At 42.9% G+C, this 22,070-nt stretch overlaps 1 protein-coding gene across 3 annotated transcripts in view; it reads left to right on the forward strand.

Annotated features, from left to right (window-relative positions):
* Positions 1–22,070, forward strand: part of LOC129189626 (neuroligin-3-like) — a 192,051-nt gene that overhangs the window by 108,143 nt on the left and 61,838 nt on the right. For all 3 annotated transcript variants that reach the window (XM_054791496.1, XM_054791497.1, XM_054791498.1), the window contains one exon: positions 21,079–21,264. In XM_054791496.1, the coding sequence (XP_054647471.1) occupies positions 21,079–21,264 (186 nt within the window). The remainder of the gene's footprint in view (positions 1–21,078; positions 21,265–22,070) is intronic.

The raw sequence follows: 22,070 nt of genomic DNA on the forward strand, positions 1-22,070 counted from the left end.
GGCTAAATTGGCTTTTTTTCCTGCTCTACACCTGCTAGCTGTTGGCCACTGATGCTATCATACAGCCAGAGGGTCTGGCGAATGAAAACAAGATGTCTACCTAATAAGATTCTGAATCCTTCCCTCTATTAGAACGTGCCTGTTTCACTGTCGTTATTGGCAATGTGGTTTGGTCAGTAATCCACCGTTGTAAGCTTAAGGCAAACAGCCTCAGCAGGCTGAAGAGCAACAATGAAAGCATGACACCTCATAGAGGGCAAGTAGGGCCAGATGTGTGTGTGTGTGTGTGTGTGTGTGTGTGCGCCGGGCAACATCGGCCTCAACTATGCTGAACCAGAATCTGAATTCAGAATCGAATGTGTATGTGGTGGCCACTGTCATTTCATTCATACATTGCAGCACAGTGAATGCTCTCTTTTGGAATGGAAACCAAATTACCTCAATCAACAAGGGGGCAAATTAATAATACATTTTTTTTAGGGTGCAAACTTTTTGAGCTTGCTGCTGTTTGTCATGTTGCTGTTCTTCAGGCCACAAACAAATGAACAAACATACGAAACATTGACTCAACAGCGCCTCTGCTGATAGCAGACAAGTAGTTCACTCCATTTGACCTCAGTTACGACAAGACGCATGGCCTGTCTGTATCGGAGTGCCAATATTAGAGATGTTACATGCAGGCCGATATAATCCGATACTGTTTTTTCAGCTGACCGATATCAGATTTCAAGAACAAACAATCAATTCTGAATAATTCTCCATTATCTATTCAACCACTGTTCTTCATTTTGCCCATCCTTACTTCTCACGCAGACAATACACAGATCAATGACCTTATTCAAAGACGATAAGCATTTCAAATTCACTGATATTGACAATCACGGTTGATGACAGTATAGTAATGACAGAGTAACTGTTTGAAGTAAAATAGGTCGGCTTCCACATATGAATCCATGTAATCACTTTTCCCTTCGCTAAAATGCTAATACAATTCCCTTAGCACATTTGGCAGAAATTGGTTCCACTCATTTATGTCCTTGGTGTATAACAGATGCCTGAGCTCATGTTGTTGTTTGCACTATGCCTGTTGAAAAGTAGCAGTTTGTGCCCCAGATAAGCCCATAGGCTTATGCACCATACGAAGCCATTAAGGTCTGCTCTGAAACAAAGCAAACAAAACTCAATTAAGGCAAGATACATCTGGTGTGGGATTGCATCAAATGAGGTGACTGACAAGCCCTTTTAAACAGAACAGTGGCCGTAACCGTCCTGTAAAATGGAGTGGAGAGAAGTACAGAGGGGTGACACAGCCCGGACAGGGGTCACGTATTGAGTACGGCGACAATTTCTTCCAACAATGCCTGGTCTTTATTCTGCTTCGTCAGCAAGCTTTCTAAAGCGGGGATGTCGTATTTAATCAAATTACCCATGAGGGCAGCTCCATCTTTTGTTAATTTATTGGGTGCGGGGGGGTACAGGGTGTGTGAAGGAGCATGGATGAGCTCCTTCGGGATCACTGTGTTTGTGCTCTCTGAAATGTGAACCACAATGGGCTGACATAACCAGAGCTGACAGTGGCAAGCGCCCTCATGCTCGGCTGAGAGAGGACCAGTCGGCTTTTCCACTCGAGCCTCGTTAGGGAAGCAGAGAAAATAACCTTCTAAGGCTCAGGTACAAGAGCTGAATCTGGGGTTGTTGTCACAAGCTGCCAGGTTTGGATAGATTCTAAGGGACGCATAATTAGGAATTCAGCTATTTTTATAGCTTTTTTTAACACATTTGATCACAGAATTTCCAGACATACTTTAAAAAAATAATAATAATTAGTTCCAACAAATATACAATATCATATCTGTAACGATTATGCTGAAAAACAGTGGCTATTACAGCCCTCCCTTACTCTTGTACACTACTGTTACTTGTCCTATGTTTTATGTATTGTGTTCTATAACTCCCTCACATACTGTATGTAAATATGCACTTCATACTGTATGTCCATCGCTGCGCTAAATACAGACTCAGTGTTTACAAATGTAAAAAAATGTTCATTTCATTATATGACTATTATTGATAAGATAATTTTTTATTTTTATAGGGCATTTGTTCAAATACTGTAACTTAAGATACCACACAGATCACCGGCATTTATGCAGTAAATAACAGTACTTTTTTTGGTCATAGCATGCTTTAATTGGAATGCTATATTATTATGATGACATTCTGTTATTATATTTTGTTATACAAAAATACAGAGTTTTACGACGTCATAGTGAGTCATACTTGGCTTGCTGAACTTGCTGAATATAGCAACTAACTAATTAAGGCTCAATTCATGCTGGCCACTACTTTAAAACCTGATAAAATGTAGGCACCCAATACCAAAAAAAAAACGTCCCAACGATCTCGCATGTCCCCACGCCCTGTTCCATCATCTTTCAGGTGTACAGTGGGTCTGGCCAACCTATAGGGCAGGGGTCACCAACTGGAGGCCCGAGGGCCACATCGAGGACACCAGAATAAAATTGCTGAATTCCAGATGTAGTCCTGCAATGAGTTAGGTCCTGTATCAGCAGGTACCTGATGGCTACAAACGAGTAAATATATACTTTTGTATATGCAGGTTCTGGCCTGGATGAAACTAAATCTGTTGCGAGTGGACCATTTTATTGTGTCTGCCCCACATTAGCGCAGATTTCATGCACAAAGCAAGCGCAGATGGCATTCAGTGTGAGATAATGTAGGAGCCATGTTCACAGGAACGGATGTCCACGGATATTTTCAGAAACACGCATTTCCCTCACTCCAGCGTTAAAAGAGCTTCATCCACATGAGTGGAGTTTGTAAAATCACCAGTTGTCCAGTCAGAATCCTGAAAAAGCAACCACAGCTGACTTGGACTCAGTAACTTCATTGCTTGTGCGTTGTTGTTCAATAAACTTGAAAACATGAGATAATGTGGCATATTTATTATGACACGATCGAAATAGCTTTACTTCTCAACGCACAAACGATCTTTGGACAAAGTGATATACGAATAGGTTAGGTTTGCAAAGTGGAATTGTGTGTGTTCTCACTGCCTCCAAAGTGTGAGTACGACAGCTCAAGAGTTTGCATGCAGGTACACATATTCTCTGTCCAAACAGTTTTCACAATATTGGCGTAAAAGGTGATGTACACTGTTGTGTGCGTATGCAACTTTTATACATAAAACCCCTGATTATTGGTTCCGGATCTGTAAAATTGGGCCAGCGCAAGCATAAAAATTGCTACATGAAGTAAACTACAAATATAGGGCTGTGACTATGTAGTCTTCTACACTGGTAGCTAGGTGTCAGTAACGTTGCCATAATGTTCCGTGAGACACACACACAGACACCAGACTCGATCACTGGAACAACAGGCGTTTGTTGCAGGTTTGAATGATCTCACAACAGACACAATAATCCCTAATAAAAATCCCCAATAAAAACACATAACTCTTGTTATGTCTACTATGTTGGGTAATACGAGTGTGAAGGTGACTATAGGCGTTAGTTCATGTCTAGAAGGCTCAAATAATCTGGTAATACATTATTTAGAAGGTACGAAACAGGTTTTCTATGCTCAAACTAGACAATATTCAATTTATGAATAACGAATCCTACTTTGCGGAAATTCATTTATCACTGTCGGGTCTGGAACTAATTAAAAAAACAAGGGATTACTGTAACATGAGTCTGTTAACACTGACAAATCTACAAAATAATAATATATTACTTGACATACAAGTAATACAGTTCTTATCCACAAGGCTAACTTGCTTGTGGCGGCCAACTACATTGGTCCAAGTGATATATTACTTGTATCTCAAGTCGCGGCAAAGCGTTCATAGCGACGTGGCTTTTTGATCCTTCAATGTTGGCTTTTTCTATCATCGTGAAGCAGAATTCACCTAGCGTTTGATTGTTCACCCACTAACAGTGAACGTGAGCTGGGTTTAGTGAGACAGGTTAGTTTTACCCTACAGGGGTCATCAAATGTAGCTGATGACCCTGCTATAGGGTGTCCAGGCAAAGCCACGGTGACGTTATATCGGTGTCTCCAATGGGGCTTGAGCCATGCTGCCGAACTGTCAGACAGATTTCAGGGCGACAAGAAGATGCCACGAAGACATACAAACAGGCCTGGCACAATCTCCCATCGCCAAGCGCTGAAGACGAGTGCAGGCACCAGACATCTCCGGGGACTGCGGGAAGCTGAAATGAAACAGAAAGCAAGATCTAACCTTTTTATTGTTGTTGTTGGAACCCAGTTCTTTGTGTGCGGCTAGATTAAAAGGGAGAGTGATGCAGGGAAATGAAAAAGGAATCACTTCAAGTTGTTTGAAAGTTTAGACTTCTGCTGGAAAGAGGACTTCAATATCAGTTGAAGGGAAGGAAAATGAAGTGAAAATAATGACGTCTTTTGTAAGGCATAGGCATAGGTCTTTTGTATGGTGAATGCACTTTGTGTTGCATGCACCAGTACGTGACAGGCACACTCCCTTAGCTGTGAAAGTGTTATGGTAATCATTCACACTATTTCAAAGGCTTTTCATTCATTTTTCATGCTTCCACTGTTCTTGGGGTGAGGGAACAGCAATGTTTCATCAACAAAGGAATATGTAAGGCCAAGCAAGCCAAGCACACCCACACAGTTGAAGGACATCCAATCCGAACATGATCCCACTTTTGCACAGCAAACCAAGACATCAAGCTGACAGAATTATTTTATCAAAGATTGTTGGTAAGCATTCTGAACAGACCACATAACCACAATTTAACACACCAACGTGGAATAGAAGGGATATGCGGTATCAGCGGGTGACAAGAAACATAGAGGAGGATTGATATCAGTGTGCCTGGGAGCAAAGGCATCGCACTAGGTGACGTTTTTTTCATGCACTACAAAACATTTACATCCCGTAGGAAACTGCTGTTCATTTTCATTTCTTTTGGATCTGTTAATGCATACAACTTAGGGCTGTCAATCGATTAAAATATTTACTTGCGATTAATCGTATTTTGTCCTTAGTTAACTCATAATTAACCACAATTAATGACAGCTAGAAAGAATGTTTTTATCTATAATAAGTAGGGTTGTAAATCTCTTTGTGGTAAATATTCAATATTTACGTATTTGTTGGTGCACCTCTCAAAAAAAACAAACAAACTCCAGGCTCATATTGGTGGTTGGTGGCTCTGTATTCATTCTGTGCTTTTAATCTGATGTTGTTTCTGTCATAGTTTTACACAATAAATAATAAATAAGATAAATTAGTTCGCTATAATGTACGTATATTTTGCTCATGTGTTGAAAATCTTTCCCGGTGATGAGCTAGCGCACTGCTAATGCTATTTAGAGCCATTCTCATCTTCAGTCATGGTCACTTTGGTACAAGCCCCCAAATAGCTGTCCTTGGCTATGCCTGCTGGTAAAAAATCAGCCAAGTGATGGCTCGCATCTAAAAAAAAAAACACTCTCTAGTTGGGACACTCATTTGCCAAGGTACCACTGTATAAATGACAAAAAAATACGGGCAGTGCTCAAGTACCTTCTTCACTTCTCACTGGCAGTCAACGTACTCCATGACAACTCAAAGACATAAGTCTAGTTGTCTGTCAGGGCTTTGAAGCTAAACTTACCATTCAAGATACCCTTTTCTTTGTACATTTCTACTCAATATTTGTTCCAGTGTGTGGCTCTATATCCACCGCTGCGGTTCCCCAAACTACGGTGTGGGCCGAGGGTCAAGCAGGAGGTCCACAGGTTAATCGCGCATCAAAAAAATAGTGCAGTTAAGAAATTTCTATCAACATGTTATTAACTTTGACAGCCCTAATATAAATATACATAACTGTGTCCTGTCATTTGTCTCTTTCTATTCATAAAATGTTTCACACATGGTGGCAAAAGGTGATTACTCATTAATAATTTATTTGAAAACTGTGATTAATTTGATAAAAAAAATTTTAACCCGTCTTTCAAAACATTATCTTATAGCATACACACACACACACACATCGTATAACATACACACACTTTTTTGATAATTCAGTTTATTTCCATTTGAACTTGTTTAGCTATTGAATAGCCCGCACTTTACTACTCTGAATTATTTCATTAATTAAACAGCCATGGGTTATTTAAAGTGCTGTGCCCTTTGTGTGGACTGCCTCAACACTCATTCATTAAGAGCAAAATCATTTACATACATTTATTTTTCATGCAAGAATACAATGTAAAGCAATAGTCTACATGGGAACTTTTTCTGCCTGTCCAATCCCAGCAGACTGCACACGGAATTGGTTGCCACTTGTTTTGTTTTTTACCACTAGACTAGATTGTTAGTTAGGATACTTCCTGGTTCATGAAGGATACTGACGAGGGGTACCATTGCTATCCTTCCATTGGTATAATAATGAATCGAATTGTCAAAATAGATACATTCACGCACATCGGCAGCCTCAGACTTGTGCACAGTATATTTCTTACTGCAGCTCACTTTATTGTGCTAAATGCAGATGTGGAGCAGCCTAATAAAGCTGTGGCTAAATGAAGCCCTCCACCCCCGCCCACTCATCTCCATGGAGTTTGTGTTTCACAGGCAGATGACTAGATACCAACCACTGCTGCTCAATTGGAAGTGGAGCTGAAGCCCCTGGAGACCCAGATCAAATCTCTAAAGGAGAGCTCCGGTCTTCCCTGAAGTAGCCTCATTCAGCCACAAATTACCCACCAGTGCGGTCTTCTCCCAAATTGACCCTACAGTAAGGATGAACAGGGTCACAACAGGCAGTTAGAGAAGAAAGAGCCTGCGGGAGCAGAAATGGAGCAAGTTCAAATGTTGATCCAGAGGTACTTTAACACTGGGGGCAAGGAGGAAAGTCCAACATGCATTTAAGTCGGCCAATGTCAAAGTTCAGAGGAGACAGCCAGGGGTTTGAAATGAGGATTAGCACCTCTGCTTAGTTGCAGCACACCTTGAAAAGAGGGCTTAAACTTCATTTATAGGTGACAGACACTTTGAACTCAGACCTGGCTCTGTTATTTAATGGTGTCAGGCTTTTTTGGAAGTGGGGTATATGATACCAGTGAGGAGGCTGGACCTTTTAAACCTGAGCTCACTTTAGAGTGCTCTCAACGTCACAGCCGGTTGATATCTTGAACAGTAATCATGGTAAATGTGTCCTGTTACCATTGGCTAAAATATGGGCTGCCTGTGCCGCAATTCCAGCACTTTGTTGAATTGATAGTAAAATAAAGTCATGGTGTTGGTTTGTAAACGCACCTTGATGCTCCTGTTTTCTCCACAGGCTGTAGTGTACTGGCTGTGGCTGCAGTGTGCATTTTTATTTTACAATAGGCCTGGTTATTTGGGTAGCAGCTGATTGGATGAAAGCAAAAGTGATGTCACACTTTAGGTACATTGATTAAAAGAGCTACAGATCAGTGCATCTTGTCAGAGACCTGTGTAACACGTTAGGGCACAGGAAGTGGGGGAAAGTGTGTTGATGACCACATGTTCGTTGCGTGTGTAACCCGCACATTATGGATTAGGTGTGTTGCTGTGTGAAGAACTAATTGAAATGAGAGGCGATGTGCGAGTCTCGGCCAACATGGCCGGTCCATTTGTCAGGATGACATCACTGCACTCACACCCCATCCATCTCCGCCCAGAGCCGAACAGTCATGCTCCTCCTCATGATTAATATCTACACCACCCTCACCTCATTGCATACACCCCCTCCACCCTCCGCACCCGCTTGCCGAGCAAGCGTTTGCACCAATGCAAACAATACTGTTGGAAGCCCTCTTAGGTCTGTTCTATGCACACACACACACACACACCACAATTGCACTGCCATTTACCAGCATACACAGATGGCGGAAGCTTTGTGGCCAAAAGTCTCTCACACACACACACACGCACACCTCTTGGTCATTGTTTGGCTTGTGCAGATTCGATACACTTGCCTACCCTTTCATTAAATATACCTGCACGATGTAATCAGTCCCACACAGAATGGATGCCATTAATTCTGTCTTTACGAACTTGGGGATTTACAGTTTTGGTTGACACTGTCAAAGAGGTCGTAATTCTACTTTATTACTTTATTACTAAGGTCAGAGTGGCCCATGGATATTGAAAGGCAGCGGCCTCTGTCTCTCTTTCCACAGCTGGCAACCAGTATACAAAAGACACGAAAATAATCAACAGTGTCGATCAAAACAAAAGAGAATTACAAAGGAAACCCAAAACAATACGCTCAGGGATACTAGAATTTTATTTACATAGAATTAATGGAAATGTAAATAATCTGTCTGTACTGTTGTCATCATAACATAGAAACCACATGGGCAATGTTTTAAGTAACATTTTAAATGTTTAGCTGTTATTATAATGTACACATAAGTTTTAATAGTAAAAACAATACAACGTTCTACGCAACTACAACTACAGCTTGTCTTGTTCAGGGTCACAGTTGGTGTGGAGGCTATCTCAGCTGACTCTGGATTAGTCACCAGTCAATCACAGGGCACATAAAAACAAGCAACCGTTCATACTCACATTCACAATTCACAGTTGACATAACATGCCCGTTTTTGGACGTTTGGTGGAAACATGGGGAGAACATTCAAATTCCACAAAGAGAGGTCCCAGCTGAGATTTGAATCATTTGAATTTGAAGGGTGCAGCAATGATAAAAGAGTCAGTCTTCATTTTTTAATAAAGAAAGCTTTACTTGAAGGTTTCACAAATGCACCTCAGGTATCTTACTTTTGAATATGAATTGTCACAGTGTGTAAAAAGAACTAATTAATTACTATAAAAAACAAAATGAATAGTACACAATAAAACACTCAGTCTTAACTTTCTTAATAAGTTAAAATGTTTATGATGATGCTGAATTCTTAATAAGATTCTAATATCCAGTATATATTTTTCTAGTGTTTCTTGAAGCTGCTACTTCTTTTGGAGTAAGTGTTGCAGCAAATCCAAATCCAGCGACACTGATGCATGACAGCGGTATGAAGGCCAATGTTTTTTGGGGGGGGTTTTTTGGTTGTTTTTCAAGAAATTTTGGTTGACGTCCGATTTGGACCACGTTAAGAGAATTTAGCTTTAGTTGGACTGGATATTTACTGCATTGTTCTGTTAACACCGGCTGGTGAGACTCCTGGTGCAAAAGGTCAAGCCAAGAGGCATGCGACTGCGGCAGTAGTCGAAGCAGAAACTGTGTGGGAGGAGTGCGGTGTGGTTATGGAGCGCAGGTTTCTGTCTGCTTCGAAGGGGTTCTGGCAAACCGTCTGACTCCTCAGAAAGGGGAAGCAGTGCCCTGTCCACACTGAGTTTAGCAAAAAACTGGCAAATCTCAGAGGGTAGACAGGTTTTGCCTTTAATTCCTTACAGCTCTGGATGTTGTGTGACTGTCTTGTCTTGTTGTGGGACATTTGCATGAAGTTGGGAACAGTACCTCTGGATGGGCAGACCAGTGTGGTGGTCCACCTTTTCAAGAAGGTTGAGCAGAAGGCGTGTTTCAACAACAGGTGGATCACACTCCTCAGGCTTAGAGGGAAAGTCTATTCTTGAGCGCTGGAGTGAAGGGTATGACTGCTGTGCCGGAAAGCTCTTGATTTACAGGTCGAACTACGTTCCTACCATCACCCATGGACAGGAGCATTGGGTAAGAGAGAGAAAGATCGTGGATCCAAGCTGTCGAAATTACTTTTCTCCATAGGGTGGCTGAACTCACCCTAACAGATCAGATCAGGTCATCCAGGAGGAGGTCAGAGTAGAGCCACTGCTCCTTTACAAGAGGAACAAGTTGTGGTGGCTCAGGGATGTAGTCCGGTCATGCCCAGCCAGGGGAGGCCCAGGGTAAACCTAGGACATGCTGGAGGGATTATGTCCCAACTGGTGAAACTGGAAGAAACGGCCAAAGATGGTGAAGTCTGGGACTGCTGAGACTGCTGCCCCCGTGACCTGAACCTGGATAAGAGAAGAATGTTTTGTTAAAAAAAGAGTAACAATTTTGTTTTAGTTAAACAATAAGTCAAATGAATCACCACATCCTGAGTAAAGTTACAATTAGGAAACAAATCAAAACCGCAGCACAGTAACAGTCGAGTGTTTATTCCTGTTGCTAAGCTGTGATGTTGGGCTAGCATTCAGAAGACAAAAGCGTGACTAACCCGATGATGCAGTGCCAAACAGCACACGTAATTGGCTACTGCTGAGCTACAATTGCCGTTTGTCGGAAAGTGATTGTACAACATCAGGAGTTCAGTTTTAAGTTTCCGATAAGTTCCCTGTGTAAAGGGTCAAACAACCACACTTATTACAGTTTATGGGAAGAGGTGCAACCTGTTGTGAGGAGGATTTAGGCTTTGAAGCTCCTCTAAATGATGACTTTTCTCTCCATCGCTGCTCCCCTGACTTGCTTTGATAAGCCCAGCTCTGATCTCCGCTGTGGTATCACACTGCATTAGTGCACACTAAGTGCGTGGTAGTGTTAAACATTCTCACTACCCAACGTCAAACCACCCTTTAACTTCATCGGCCAGATTTGCACATTTTTCATGCCATGCTTTTCAGCTGATGGCACGTCAGACAGACACAGTTGCACTCTGATGGTGAAGAGGGCAATAAAAAGATCTTCGATGTAAGAACCGCTTCCGAAAGGAGAGTGGGCAAATTGTGAAATTTCTCCCCATGAGACATTTTCTTCCAAGTGGAACCAAAGAGCTGCATAACCTCGCAGTTGTGTCTCTTCAACACCAGTCTTTTTCTCTCCCTCGACGGGAGTGTGCAGGCCCGCCTCCGCACCAGCTGTGAGATGCTGCGTCCCCCTCAATGTAAAAGCATTCGACTGTCTCTGACAAGTAGCTGTCTGTACTCGGCGCTCGACAACGCGATGATGTTGAGAGATGCAGCAAAAAAAGAAGGTGTGAGGTAGTGTTAAAAACACCAGTGAGGGAGACAAGAAAAGGAGTGCAGCAAAAGGGTGGATTGGCTGTTGAAAAGCCAATGTGTGACTGATTTAGTGGCATAAACCAAACAATACTACTCATTTAGGTTTAGTGTTGACAGTCTCTGGAGTGGCACAACCACTGAGACACGTCGCACAGTCAGATTAAGTTGCCCTCAAGTCACATGCTAGAGGACCAACAGCTGCCACGTGCGCCAGCAGCTCAGAGTTACAGTGCGTGTGTTTGATCCCGGGCAGCTGTAACATAATCTTTCCCGTCTACAAGAGATCTGGCTAAATCGAGGCACAAGAAACGCAAACGCATTCTTATATAAAAAATGTAATACATTAATTATCTACTCAGAGATGGGTTGAGTAGCCAACAAAACAACTGTACTCATAAGAGTATTGTTACTTTAGAACAATTTTACTCAAGAAAATGATATGCGATGTTACACATTTCAGTATCGGTATCGGTTGATATCGGGAATTGAGAGTTGGACAATAACGGCGTATCGGTTATCGGCAAAAAAGACAATATCGGACATGCCTAAATATCACAAGGCTTAAACCGGCTTATATGTATTTAGCCAGCGTGGCGTGGCGGATGTCGGCGCCTTGACGCAGCAGCATTATCCAGGCTTTATTAGAGTATCAAATATGTGCATTTTTATGGGTGTCTGAATTACTTGGGTTTTTTACTATTTGCTGGTAGTTTTGGAACATAATACCCACGAATAGCGGGGATGTACGGGACTAGAATACAAATGGTTACTGAAATGTGAGTGGTGTTGTGAACTGTGTACTGTACATGAGACTTCAAAGTGAATGTCTGGTGAGTGTAAATATGTACACTCATTATGTAAGTTTGACCATTTTGATCACGATGCGCCGTCATTCAAATGGAGCTACTCTCATTTGGGTGTTAATACGAGCGTATGGATCCCTCCTTCCACATCTTCACTTTGTCTTCCGCCGGAAACAAGGCTGTGATGTTATGTAAATGGCCTTCAGTGTTCAGGAAGCCATAAAGAGGCTTCCTTGTGCTCACATGCCCTTCTCGCTCTCCTCCTCTCGCTCTCAGATCACACTGATCTGAGTCCAGCCGTGCTGTTGGGCATGGAGCTGTAAACAGGAGTTGATCCAAGTGGTAGTCACCTTCATTCGGGCCCCCCTCCCTCACAGTTTTCAACCTTGATGGCAAGCCCAAATCTTCAACAGCCTCTAAAATGAAAGGATGAAAGTTCTATAAGGATGACTCTATGCTGGATTTCTCATTTTGCTCATCGTGAGCCTGACACACAGGCCCTTTATGTGGCTCCCTCTCCTCCACTGCTTCCCATCTACACCCCAGAGGCTCCCATTCAGCCCGGGCCTGGCTGGGGGGGAAGTTGGAGGCCTTTTGTAGTGAGGGATTCTTAAGGGAGGCTGTCAAGGCTGTGACTGTGTGGGCCTTTATTTCCCCAGAGAAGAGAGGGGGGGGAGAACAGATAGAGGGAGAGTGCAAAAGAGAAACGGCGGGGGAAGTACCAAGGGAGAGTTTGGACACTGACGGCCTTGTTAACCAGCACCCCCAAAGAGATGGAGGATGAGAGGCAGAAAGGCAAAAGAAAAGGGAATGAATCACACTAAAACGCTAAAAACTTGCCTCCCTTTACATCACCACTGTTTTCCCAACCTACTCCTCCCTATCAGCTCCTTCCATCTGTCCCTGTGTAAGCGCCCTCTACAGCTTAATAACATGCTTTTGCCCTGTTCCTCACCCGTCTTCACCCCCTCCTCACCCACTGCCATTACTTCACACACATTCCATTATCCGGGAGATCAGGCTAAGAGAGATGTCCGGGGTCGGAGCGATCATTATCATCACCTCTTTCCGCTCTACTGTGACTTATAGCCCACCATATGGAAACAGACATTTAAATCATAATCAATAAAGCAATACGAACGCCGAGAGGAAAGGGTAAAGGAAATCGCTGCTGCTGCTCAGGAGGGGAAGAAGAGATGCTGTGTTTAGATTGAAATCGTGGCACGAGGTTATTGATAAAATATCACATCACAAAATGCATTATGTGGCCTGGCGTTTGGATAAATAAAACCGTTCCAGGTGATGCAATGGAAACGGAGAGCTGCTACGTTTGATATCTTTATGACATCAGCAGCATTGCTTCAGGCTCCATATGGTGACGGTTTAGCGAGGATGCGCTGCATGTCACGCTGCGTTCCCTTGGCGACCCACGTGGTGAGGCAAAAAGCTCCTTGCAGGTAAAAGTGTACACACAGTGTTGCTCCCCGACAAGGACGATGCAAGGTGACAGGTGTGTGCTGGCCTGGCTGAAGCCAGGTCAAAGGTCAGGGCTGTCTCTGAAGCTGAGGTCAGGGCTCAGTCCTGCCATGAGAGATACCACAGCGCTGCATTCACGATCACGTCAGATGATGATCCTATTTAAGACATGCTTCGAAAAGACTGATGTTACTTCATACTGTTTACAGTCAATAAGAATCACATCTAGTCACTTCACATCCATCATCATCTCATCATGTGGTCCATCCATCAACATGTCATATGTACACTGGATAGACTCCATATTCTGCTATCTTTGTCTCAATTATTCACTATACATAGAAAAAGTGTTTCTGTTTCTATTACCCGAATGCTGGATTTTAGAATACATTATTACAGAAGCCCGACAAAGTTTATTTGTCCTTCTTTTTAGCGCAGTTCAACTTCAGGGCATGTGCCTTTCTTTGTGTCAAAACAAGGCTGTTTTTCACTAAACCCTTTGAGCTGAAACTGAACAAGGACATGTTTTGTAACAAGCATCACTGGCAAACCTGCTAAAACATTTACTTAAAAAAATCTGCTCATATTAAGAACAAAAATGCCTTTAATCTGCACATTAACTTTTTGCAATGTCGCTATACTGTATTTGTTGGAATTAGGAATAGTTTAGCATCCTATCTATATGACACCTATGTGCATTTGTAGCACGTTTCTCCGTGGAAACGGCATTTATGTTTCCTGCAATGGTGCTCCATGCCGACTCTTTTTGGATGGCCTGATGACCGGAGGATACACGTGAAAATAAGGTGGTCTTGTGTTCGCTCACTCCTTGTAAAAGCACCTCTATTTCAGTAGAATTTAAGTTTTTCTTTCGTTTGTTGTCCAGCTGCTTCTCAGTCTTGCCCTTGCACGTTGCCATCTCCGCCTCCAGCTGCCTGTTGCGCACGGCACATTTTTTACCTTATATAGGAAATAATAGGCGGTGACCTATGCAAATTAGGGCTCACATGCACGGGCATCGCAGTTGGCATTCATCAACCTAAGAACACCGGTGCGAACGATTATCCCTACTTAAGAACGTGTCGTGAATGTGGCGCAGTTTCCAACCCGAGCCTTCTTAAGTACACTTCTTAAGAAGACTTTTAAGAAGATGTTCGTGAATGAGGCCCATTGTGTTTTCTACACCGAGACACATACTGAATGTTCTCCTGTCTAACTGTCTTCATCATAACATTGTCCAGAGTGGTTGCCATCCTGAAATCCCACTTCTGACACCAACGTGGCACTCTAGAGTTGCTAAAGACATGTTGAGAGACACTTCAAATTGTTCCAAAGTTGCTCCTTTTGAGGCAAGCAGTCGCAGAACTGAACTCGCAATGAGTTTAACACACAATGGGAATGAACGGGGGGATCACGACACAGAACACATGCCACAGTCACAATGTCATAAAATAAATAAAGAGTACATTCATCACACATCAAACACAAAATCAGACCAGGAGATGATCAACAATAACGTACAAAGCAGCAAACACACAATCTTAAGAACATTTCCAAACAAGTGCTACAAAGCCTGCTGAGAAGCCAGAAGCCCTCCCAGTGACGCTATGATATATCTAAAACTATATATGCTTGTTTTATGTAACATTTTAACACTCTTTACTGTGATACAAGCCAAACGATATTGCATAATGTTCAGCGCTATAAATAATAAGACGTAGACTCGAGAAGATGCCAACTCAGCTCGCTACCGTTAGCACTCAGGGGCTTTGTAAACAGCGTTGACAAAGATCACATTAAAGTCCTGCGGCAAGTAGTGGTGCTGGCATTTCGGTGTAATACATCCAGCTGTTACTGAGGAACAGCCAGCCTCTCTTGATGGAGTCAGTGAGTTTCCCACAATGGTACAATACAGTGAGCTCGGCCTGTCTTCTTGTTGGTTAACCATGTTTTTGACAAATGTTGAAGGAACCTTTTGTGTCCTTGCTGTTGCTTTTTAGAGTAGCATCACATTTATCTTTTTCGGAGGGCAAACATTAGCTAAGAAGAGACATTGGCCCCTTAGCCTGCTTAGTTGGTTATTGTCCCAGAGATGCATTCTCCACATTCCTTTTACATTTGTGGTTCGAACATAATACTGGCAACTTTTATCGGTAACGTCACAAAAAAGCCGAAAATATTGAAACACACTTGCAATATGGTTTGATGTCCACACTTTTGGTGTATTTTTCCTGAAGATTTTAGTCAAATTACAAATTACAAATTGCACATTGGAACCTTAAGGCATTCAGAGGCATGGGTCGCAGCGTATTCACGACCCAGTCATCGGTTATGTTGTGAGATTGATAAACACGGCGGAAACGAGTAAAGTGAAAATCTGCAGGTTCCTGGGCATCTGATGTACTTAAGGCCAGAAAACACACAGCAGACAATGGATGTGTATCTAGTTAAAAATAGAACCAGCCAGGCATAAACACAATTACACTGCTATCTTAATAGCTTTCCTAAAGAAAATATTTTCTGTCACCTTTCCAATTAAAACATTGCCAGCAGCTATACGATAATTATTTTACAATGGTGCCTGCAGCTTGTCCTGTTGTCTCAGATAGTGGGTTTCCACCTTTCTACATTTTAATGGCCACGTTTATTTATAGATGCAGAAGCATCAGCCTGGCTAAACAAAAAGTCCCCACTGAATAGAGCATTGGACAGCATGGTTTTATTCTGCCAGATGGATATGCAATGCTGATTGATCATATTTTGTCATCCACTAATGACTCATAATGCTTCATTTTTAAGTTGCAAAGGAATAATTGTGGCCCAGGGAAAAAAACAAAAAAAAAACTGTTGCAAAGAATCCTTTTGAAATACACTTTGCTTGTGTGGACCCAAATATTGGGACGCATGTCCATTACATGCCTGATCTTTCTGTAGAATATATTTCATTTGTGGTGGTTTCCATCCATCCAGAAGAGCTTTTGTGAGGTCTGAGGTTGCTGATGTTGGGCCTGAGAGATGGCACAATCTTTGTTGATTGGGTCGAGGTCAGGACAAGTTCCTATACAACAAACTCATTCAGTGTTTACAGCTGGAATAGTGAAAGTAAACATGTCCGACTACGAATCGAGTGATGGCGACATTCCTAGACTACAGTTGTCCCTCGTTTATCGCAGTGAATTGGTTCCAGACCCGATCGTGGTCTGTGGATTTCCACCAAGGAGGATTCAATATTGATGAGAGGTATATTTTCATAGTTACAGCATCGAAAACCTGTTTACTACTGTTTTTTTTTAATTACCATTATTAGAGCCATGTAGACATGAAATAACACCTTTACAGTCACCTTTACACTCCTATTATTTTTGTTTACACCATATCGTTAATCACTGCAGGGGCACAAGGGACGCCACGGCTGCATAGCATAGTGAGCTAATTATTTAGACTCCAATTTATTGATTCTAAACTTGAGAAAAGGTTTCAAATAGATTGGGGAAGAAAGACAAAGTAAAAAGCCAAACACTTACCACTTCTACACGGAATAGGAGTAGAACTTCTTTTCACTCTAGCATGTTGGACATGCTATAGCTAACTACATATACTACATATACTACATATAAGTTGTGTTTCAATATTTTGGACTAAAAATGGGCAACCACGAAACAGCGATAATTTGTTAATTGTTGAAAAACCGCGATCGACTAAGGGAGCAATATTTGAACCATAGCAAGGGATAGAGGGTACACCTCTATCCAGTTTTTTCCACGTTATTTTGACTGATTCCCGAATGACCCGGGACATCTCTCATCTGACATGTTTTTTTTTCGAACCTCACATACAGCTAACATATACAGTATATTGTAACTTCAAGCATACTCATAGAAACATGGAGACGGCCACTTTCACGTAGCTGATAACAACAACATCACGACAATAAGAGTCATCATATGATGTTATATAAAGGCTTCACTGGCAATATGACCTTTTTTTTTCCAGCACATGTTAGTGGCTGATTCTTGATAGCCTGTTACTAGAGTAATACAGTTCGCTTCTAAACAAGGTGGGAATAAGCAGCATCTAATTAGCTAGTATAGCTAGTTCGTACCTGGGGTGCTGGAAGTCTTGGAAATATGTTTAGTGCTCCATTCACCGCCATGACAGCGGACATGCGGTCACTCAATCTTTGTTTTGTTATGCAACTGCTGTCAAATATGGCACTTTTTCCAGTGCTTTCGTGAAAGTCTGCTTCTTCACCCTTGTCGTCTTCCCACCAGCCGTGATTACAATGCAATCAAGACTCCTGAAATATGGACGCCACATTCATGTGTCAGTTTGCATTGACCTTCTATGATGAAGTGGAAGTGTAGAAAGGGCGTAGCTTGAGGCGGAACTGCACTTCCACTCAAGGTGGAATCTATAAACCACAAATTGTGTGAATGTGTGTCTGAATATTTTTGTCCGTATGCACATTTTGCGTTTCTGGCGTACGGAGACTTTTAGTCAGACTTCCACGCACATTTTTATAGATGCGGCCCCAGAACTCGGCTCATGGGACGAGGTAGGGGAAACAGCACTACACTGCTTATGGGGATGTCATACTTTGTGTCAAAAAATGTGAACTAGCCCTTTAATATATTTTTTTCAGGACAATTTCAAAGACAAGAAAAAGATAGGCCTACCAAAAACTCCTGCCAAAAGTTGGAGGCTTAGACTTATCCAAAATATAATGGGAAGAAGATTGACAGGGTATGCTCACTCAAGGCTATTCGTACCATGCTTGGGCACAGTTTGTTTGACTGGCCTCCATGCCGTGCTATACTCCTCTGGCCTCAGCACAGATGGCAGAGTCGGGCCATGGCACGCAACCATAGCTGTAGACATGTCACATGATGAATGCGATCATTCCCCTTGCCAGTTACGTATGTAACGGATGCCAGCTGGTGCAGTTGTGCGAGAGTACGTTGGTAAACCTCACTCCCTGATGCCTTGAGAGTCGCGCAGGACATCGATTTGACAGCTTCGGCTTTTACCTCAATGCAAAGTGATCTCGACTCAGCAAGTGCTGGGTGGGAAGGGGTGAAGTGCACTGGAGAACAAGAACAAGAACGAGCCCAGTGTGAGTACTTGTATACCCTAAATTTCAGAACCTGACACGTGGTAAAGAATCTTGTAAATGAGTGTTATTCTTAGCGTTGTGTGGTCTCTGTAACCGGCACCCAGGAGAAGGTGTTAAAGGCTGTTGTCCTTCCGTGGTGATGACACACAAGGAGGAGCAGTGAGAGAAGGAAGAACGAAAATCTCTTCAAATGGAGTCCACCTGTCTCCTCTGCCTGTCTCTTTCTGTTCCTCCGCCTGTCTCCTTGGCGCTCTCTCTCTTCCTCCGCATGTGCCACACTGCTCTGTCATCCTCAGGGATGCGTCTGAAGGAGACCATCTGTTGATCCATTTGTCTCCTGCTTTGCTGCCTGTGCCGCTGCCGCCTCATGCGAGCCATGATCAGGATCGGCCCGTTCCCGGGCTGGGGGCATGGCAAGTGCGCTGTTGAGGGTGGGGCAGGCCTTCTATTATGATGGATTCACACAAAGAGGAGAGATAAAAGGTTGTCAGGATACACTTGTTCTTCAGGCATAGCATGAATAGCTAATGAGTCCTGAGCAGATGCTTTCTAAACTGTGTTGATCCACAGTGATCATTGCTGCGCTTGACTTTTGTATAAAAAAACAACACATTTTTACTTTTTGCTTTGCAATGCTGTCTTCAAAGTGATTCTCTTTTATCCCGCAAGGCTTTAAAAACAGTCCTCATCATTACATCGAGGCAGGGACTATGAAATAGAAACAAAGCTGAGACCCGCTGAAGGGTATGCAATCCACCACCACATTCTCTGTGAATTGTTTAGCAGTCCTTGGAGGGGAGGGGGGCTGCTTCCTTGTGTCCATACATCTCCGAGCTGTCACCTCTCATACATGTTCTATGGTTTGATGGACATTGAGTCCACCATTGGGACTTCAGGGAGCGTGCGCCTTTGATCTTCTTCCTCAGCTCTCGATTACCCATCATTCAGCGAGGCCCAAGCCCGCGAGAGCCGCTGGGAGAGGGCGGTGTGCTAATATGAGGTCTGAAGGGCCCAGGAGAATGTCGCTGTCCAATTCAGACATCACAGAGCAGATGACGTTAGGGAGAATATGCATGGATGGTACCTGCTAGGAATGCTTCGACTGTTAAAGTGTGAGGATTCCAAATGCTAAAAATGAAGATAAAAGATTATCTTCTCGTGGCTCCTTTTATTTGCTCCCTGTCCGTTTTCCAAGATCCATAAGGTTTTCATCTGGACTGATCAATATATCAGATGATGGGTGTTCACCCGGGGAGACATGCCATTGATTTCCCATAAGCTGCCAGATGACATGCGGTCACACACACTCCTATTTTACCAACAACCTTGTCATCTCATAAGTCAGGATTTCAGCGTTGCTGTCATCTGGCATGATGGTTAGCAGATAACCTTTCAAGTTGAAGATGCATACTTCAAGCCAATATGGCAAAAGTATGAAGACACAAACGCTGTTAGATATTTTAGATGGTGGGCTTGTACTGCCTGAGTCTTTATTCTTTTCAATGCTTCAGACTTTTTTACACTTTAAAATTTTACAAACACAACACTTAAGTTTTTGCTCCCATCTTTCTTGAGCTGAACTCCAAAGATGTTAAACGTTTTTCTATGTACACAAAAGGCTCATTTATCTCCGTTTCTGCTGGCTTCAAAAGAGACAAGAGACAAGACAAGTTCTTTGAGAATAATGAGAGGTAGAATTGAATAAAAACAAAGAGACAAATCAATACAAGCTGAACGCACGGCTTCTAAAGAAAATGTCTTAACTTCTACAGGAGATGTTGTTGTTATATGTGCATATGCGAGGGGAGGGGTAATCTAAAATGAGAGGCTAAAGCTAAAATGCCCAGACATCCAAGGCTGTCCTGGAGACAAAGGGCCTCTAGCCTTGAGCAGATAATCATAGCAAGCCTGTGTGACATCATAGAAATACACAAGTGCGTCATGATGACTAATATTAGTCAAATGAAATGGAATAATGGACATCAAACATTTTCTAAGTGCAATGACAAACCACATGTCCCTGACACTGTCAAATAATCCATTCAGCTCACAGGTGTGGCATATCAAGACGCTGCTTAGACAGCTTGATTATTGCGCACATGTGCCAGAGGCTGGCCACAATAAAAGGCCGCTCCAAGATGTAGCGTGTATGAAACATCTGCCACATGGAATGCATTCTTTGAAATGAAACACGCTAACGAGAATAACGGAGCGTCTCCTATGTTTTTCTGCATATGACTGTAGGTCACAGGAAGGACATGCATTTTATTCAAGAGGAGGTTAAGGGTGCTGCAGCTAAGTGGGGAGTGTGGTGTACACGACAAGGCCATCCCAATTTAGTGCCTATATCGAAGTCTTTGGGTTGGCACGAGGGTCTTCTTCCTTTATCCAATCCCGAAGAAAGAAGTCATAGTGTGTTAAATGTCCTGGCAGACACTTTAGTAGTATTTTAAATTAGGAAGTGACTTTTCACCCACCCTGTAAAGCTGCCATTGGGAACGCATTCGTTTTCCTGCACGTCTCCCAATACTTCTGCCCGTATAGCGTGTGTTACATATTTCACTGAAGCCCCAGACCTGCCACCGTTCTTAGACTGGATCTAAAGAGCATGTTTTAGCATTCAGTGTAACATGACATCAATGTCTCTACAGTGTGTGTATTTCAAATCTCTTAATGTGCATGTGTTTTAGGCTTCCTCAGTACCGGGGACCAGGCTGCTAAAGGGAACTACGGGCTACTGGATCAAATCCAGGCTTTAAGGTGGATCAGCGAGAACATCGGCTTCTTCGGAGGAGACTCCAATCGCATCACTGTGTTCGGTTCTGGCATCGGAGCTTCCTGCGTCAGCCTGCTAACCCTTTCCCACCACTCTGAAGGTACGGTGCTGTTAAAAAATGGGTTAGGAGGGGTGCTGATGCAGCTGTTGAGTACCTTCCTGCCTGCTGGCATGTAGGCTGCTTGATATTAGAAGCTGGCAAAGGCAGGGAGCGAGTCATTGAGTAATGTACGGTACAGCATGACCAATGTTGTACGGAGCAGGTGTTTGCATTTCAATTATTGTGTTGTTCAATACCACAGGGAAATTGCAACTCCACATGTGGGTCTTGTGATGCTTTGCTGCTTTGTTTTTATCCCCTGCCTTTTACAACCTGCGGGTAAAATGTATTTTGGGTGGGGGACAAGATTAAAAAGATGCTCTTTGGAAGAGCATTTCAGTGTCCTGCTAAATGACACACACATACACACACACACACACACACACACACACACGCACACACTCACGATGGCTTTTTCCTTTATAGTAAATGTTGTTTATCCCCAGGCTTCCTTAATGCTTCCTCATGATGATATACTACTCTCGTTGGCCATGTTTTTAATACTAAATGCAGCATGTGTGCTTAACCCGGACTTGCAATAAACATCCCTCACAGCCATAGTTGCCTAATGCATCATTGAATTAAGAAACGTCCCTGCTGCTTATAGGTAAATTCTGGCTTTGGCTTATTGGAATGAGGCGGCACTGTGGGATCCATCCGAGAATGTCAACTTCCCGCTGCACCCTGCAGAGCCGTGCAGGCACCGCATCATTCTTAACCTTGAATTATTACATCCAGTCACATACTTACTCGTCCCGTTGAAGTCGGGGGGGTTTCTGCATCCATCCTGTAATAAAGCTGTGTTT

The sequence above is a fragment of the Dunckerocampus dactyliophorus genome, chromosome 11 (assembly GCF_027744805.1).
Source record: "Dunckerocampus dactyliophorus isolate RoL2022-P2 chromosome 11, RoL_Ddac_1.1, whole genome shotgun sequence".
NCBI lineage: Eukaryota > Metazoa > Chordata > Actinopteri > Syngnathiformes > Syngnathidae > Dunckerocampus > Dunckerocampus dactyliophorus.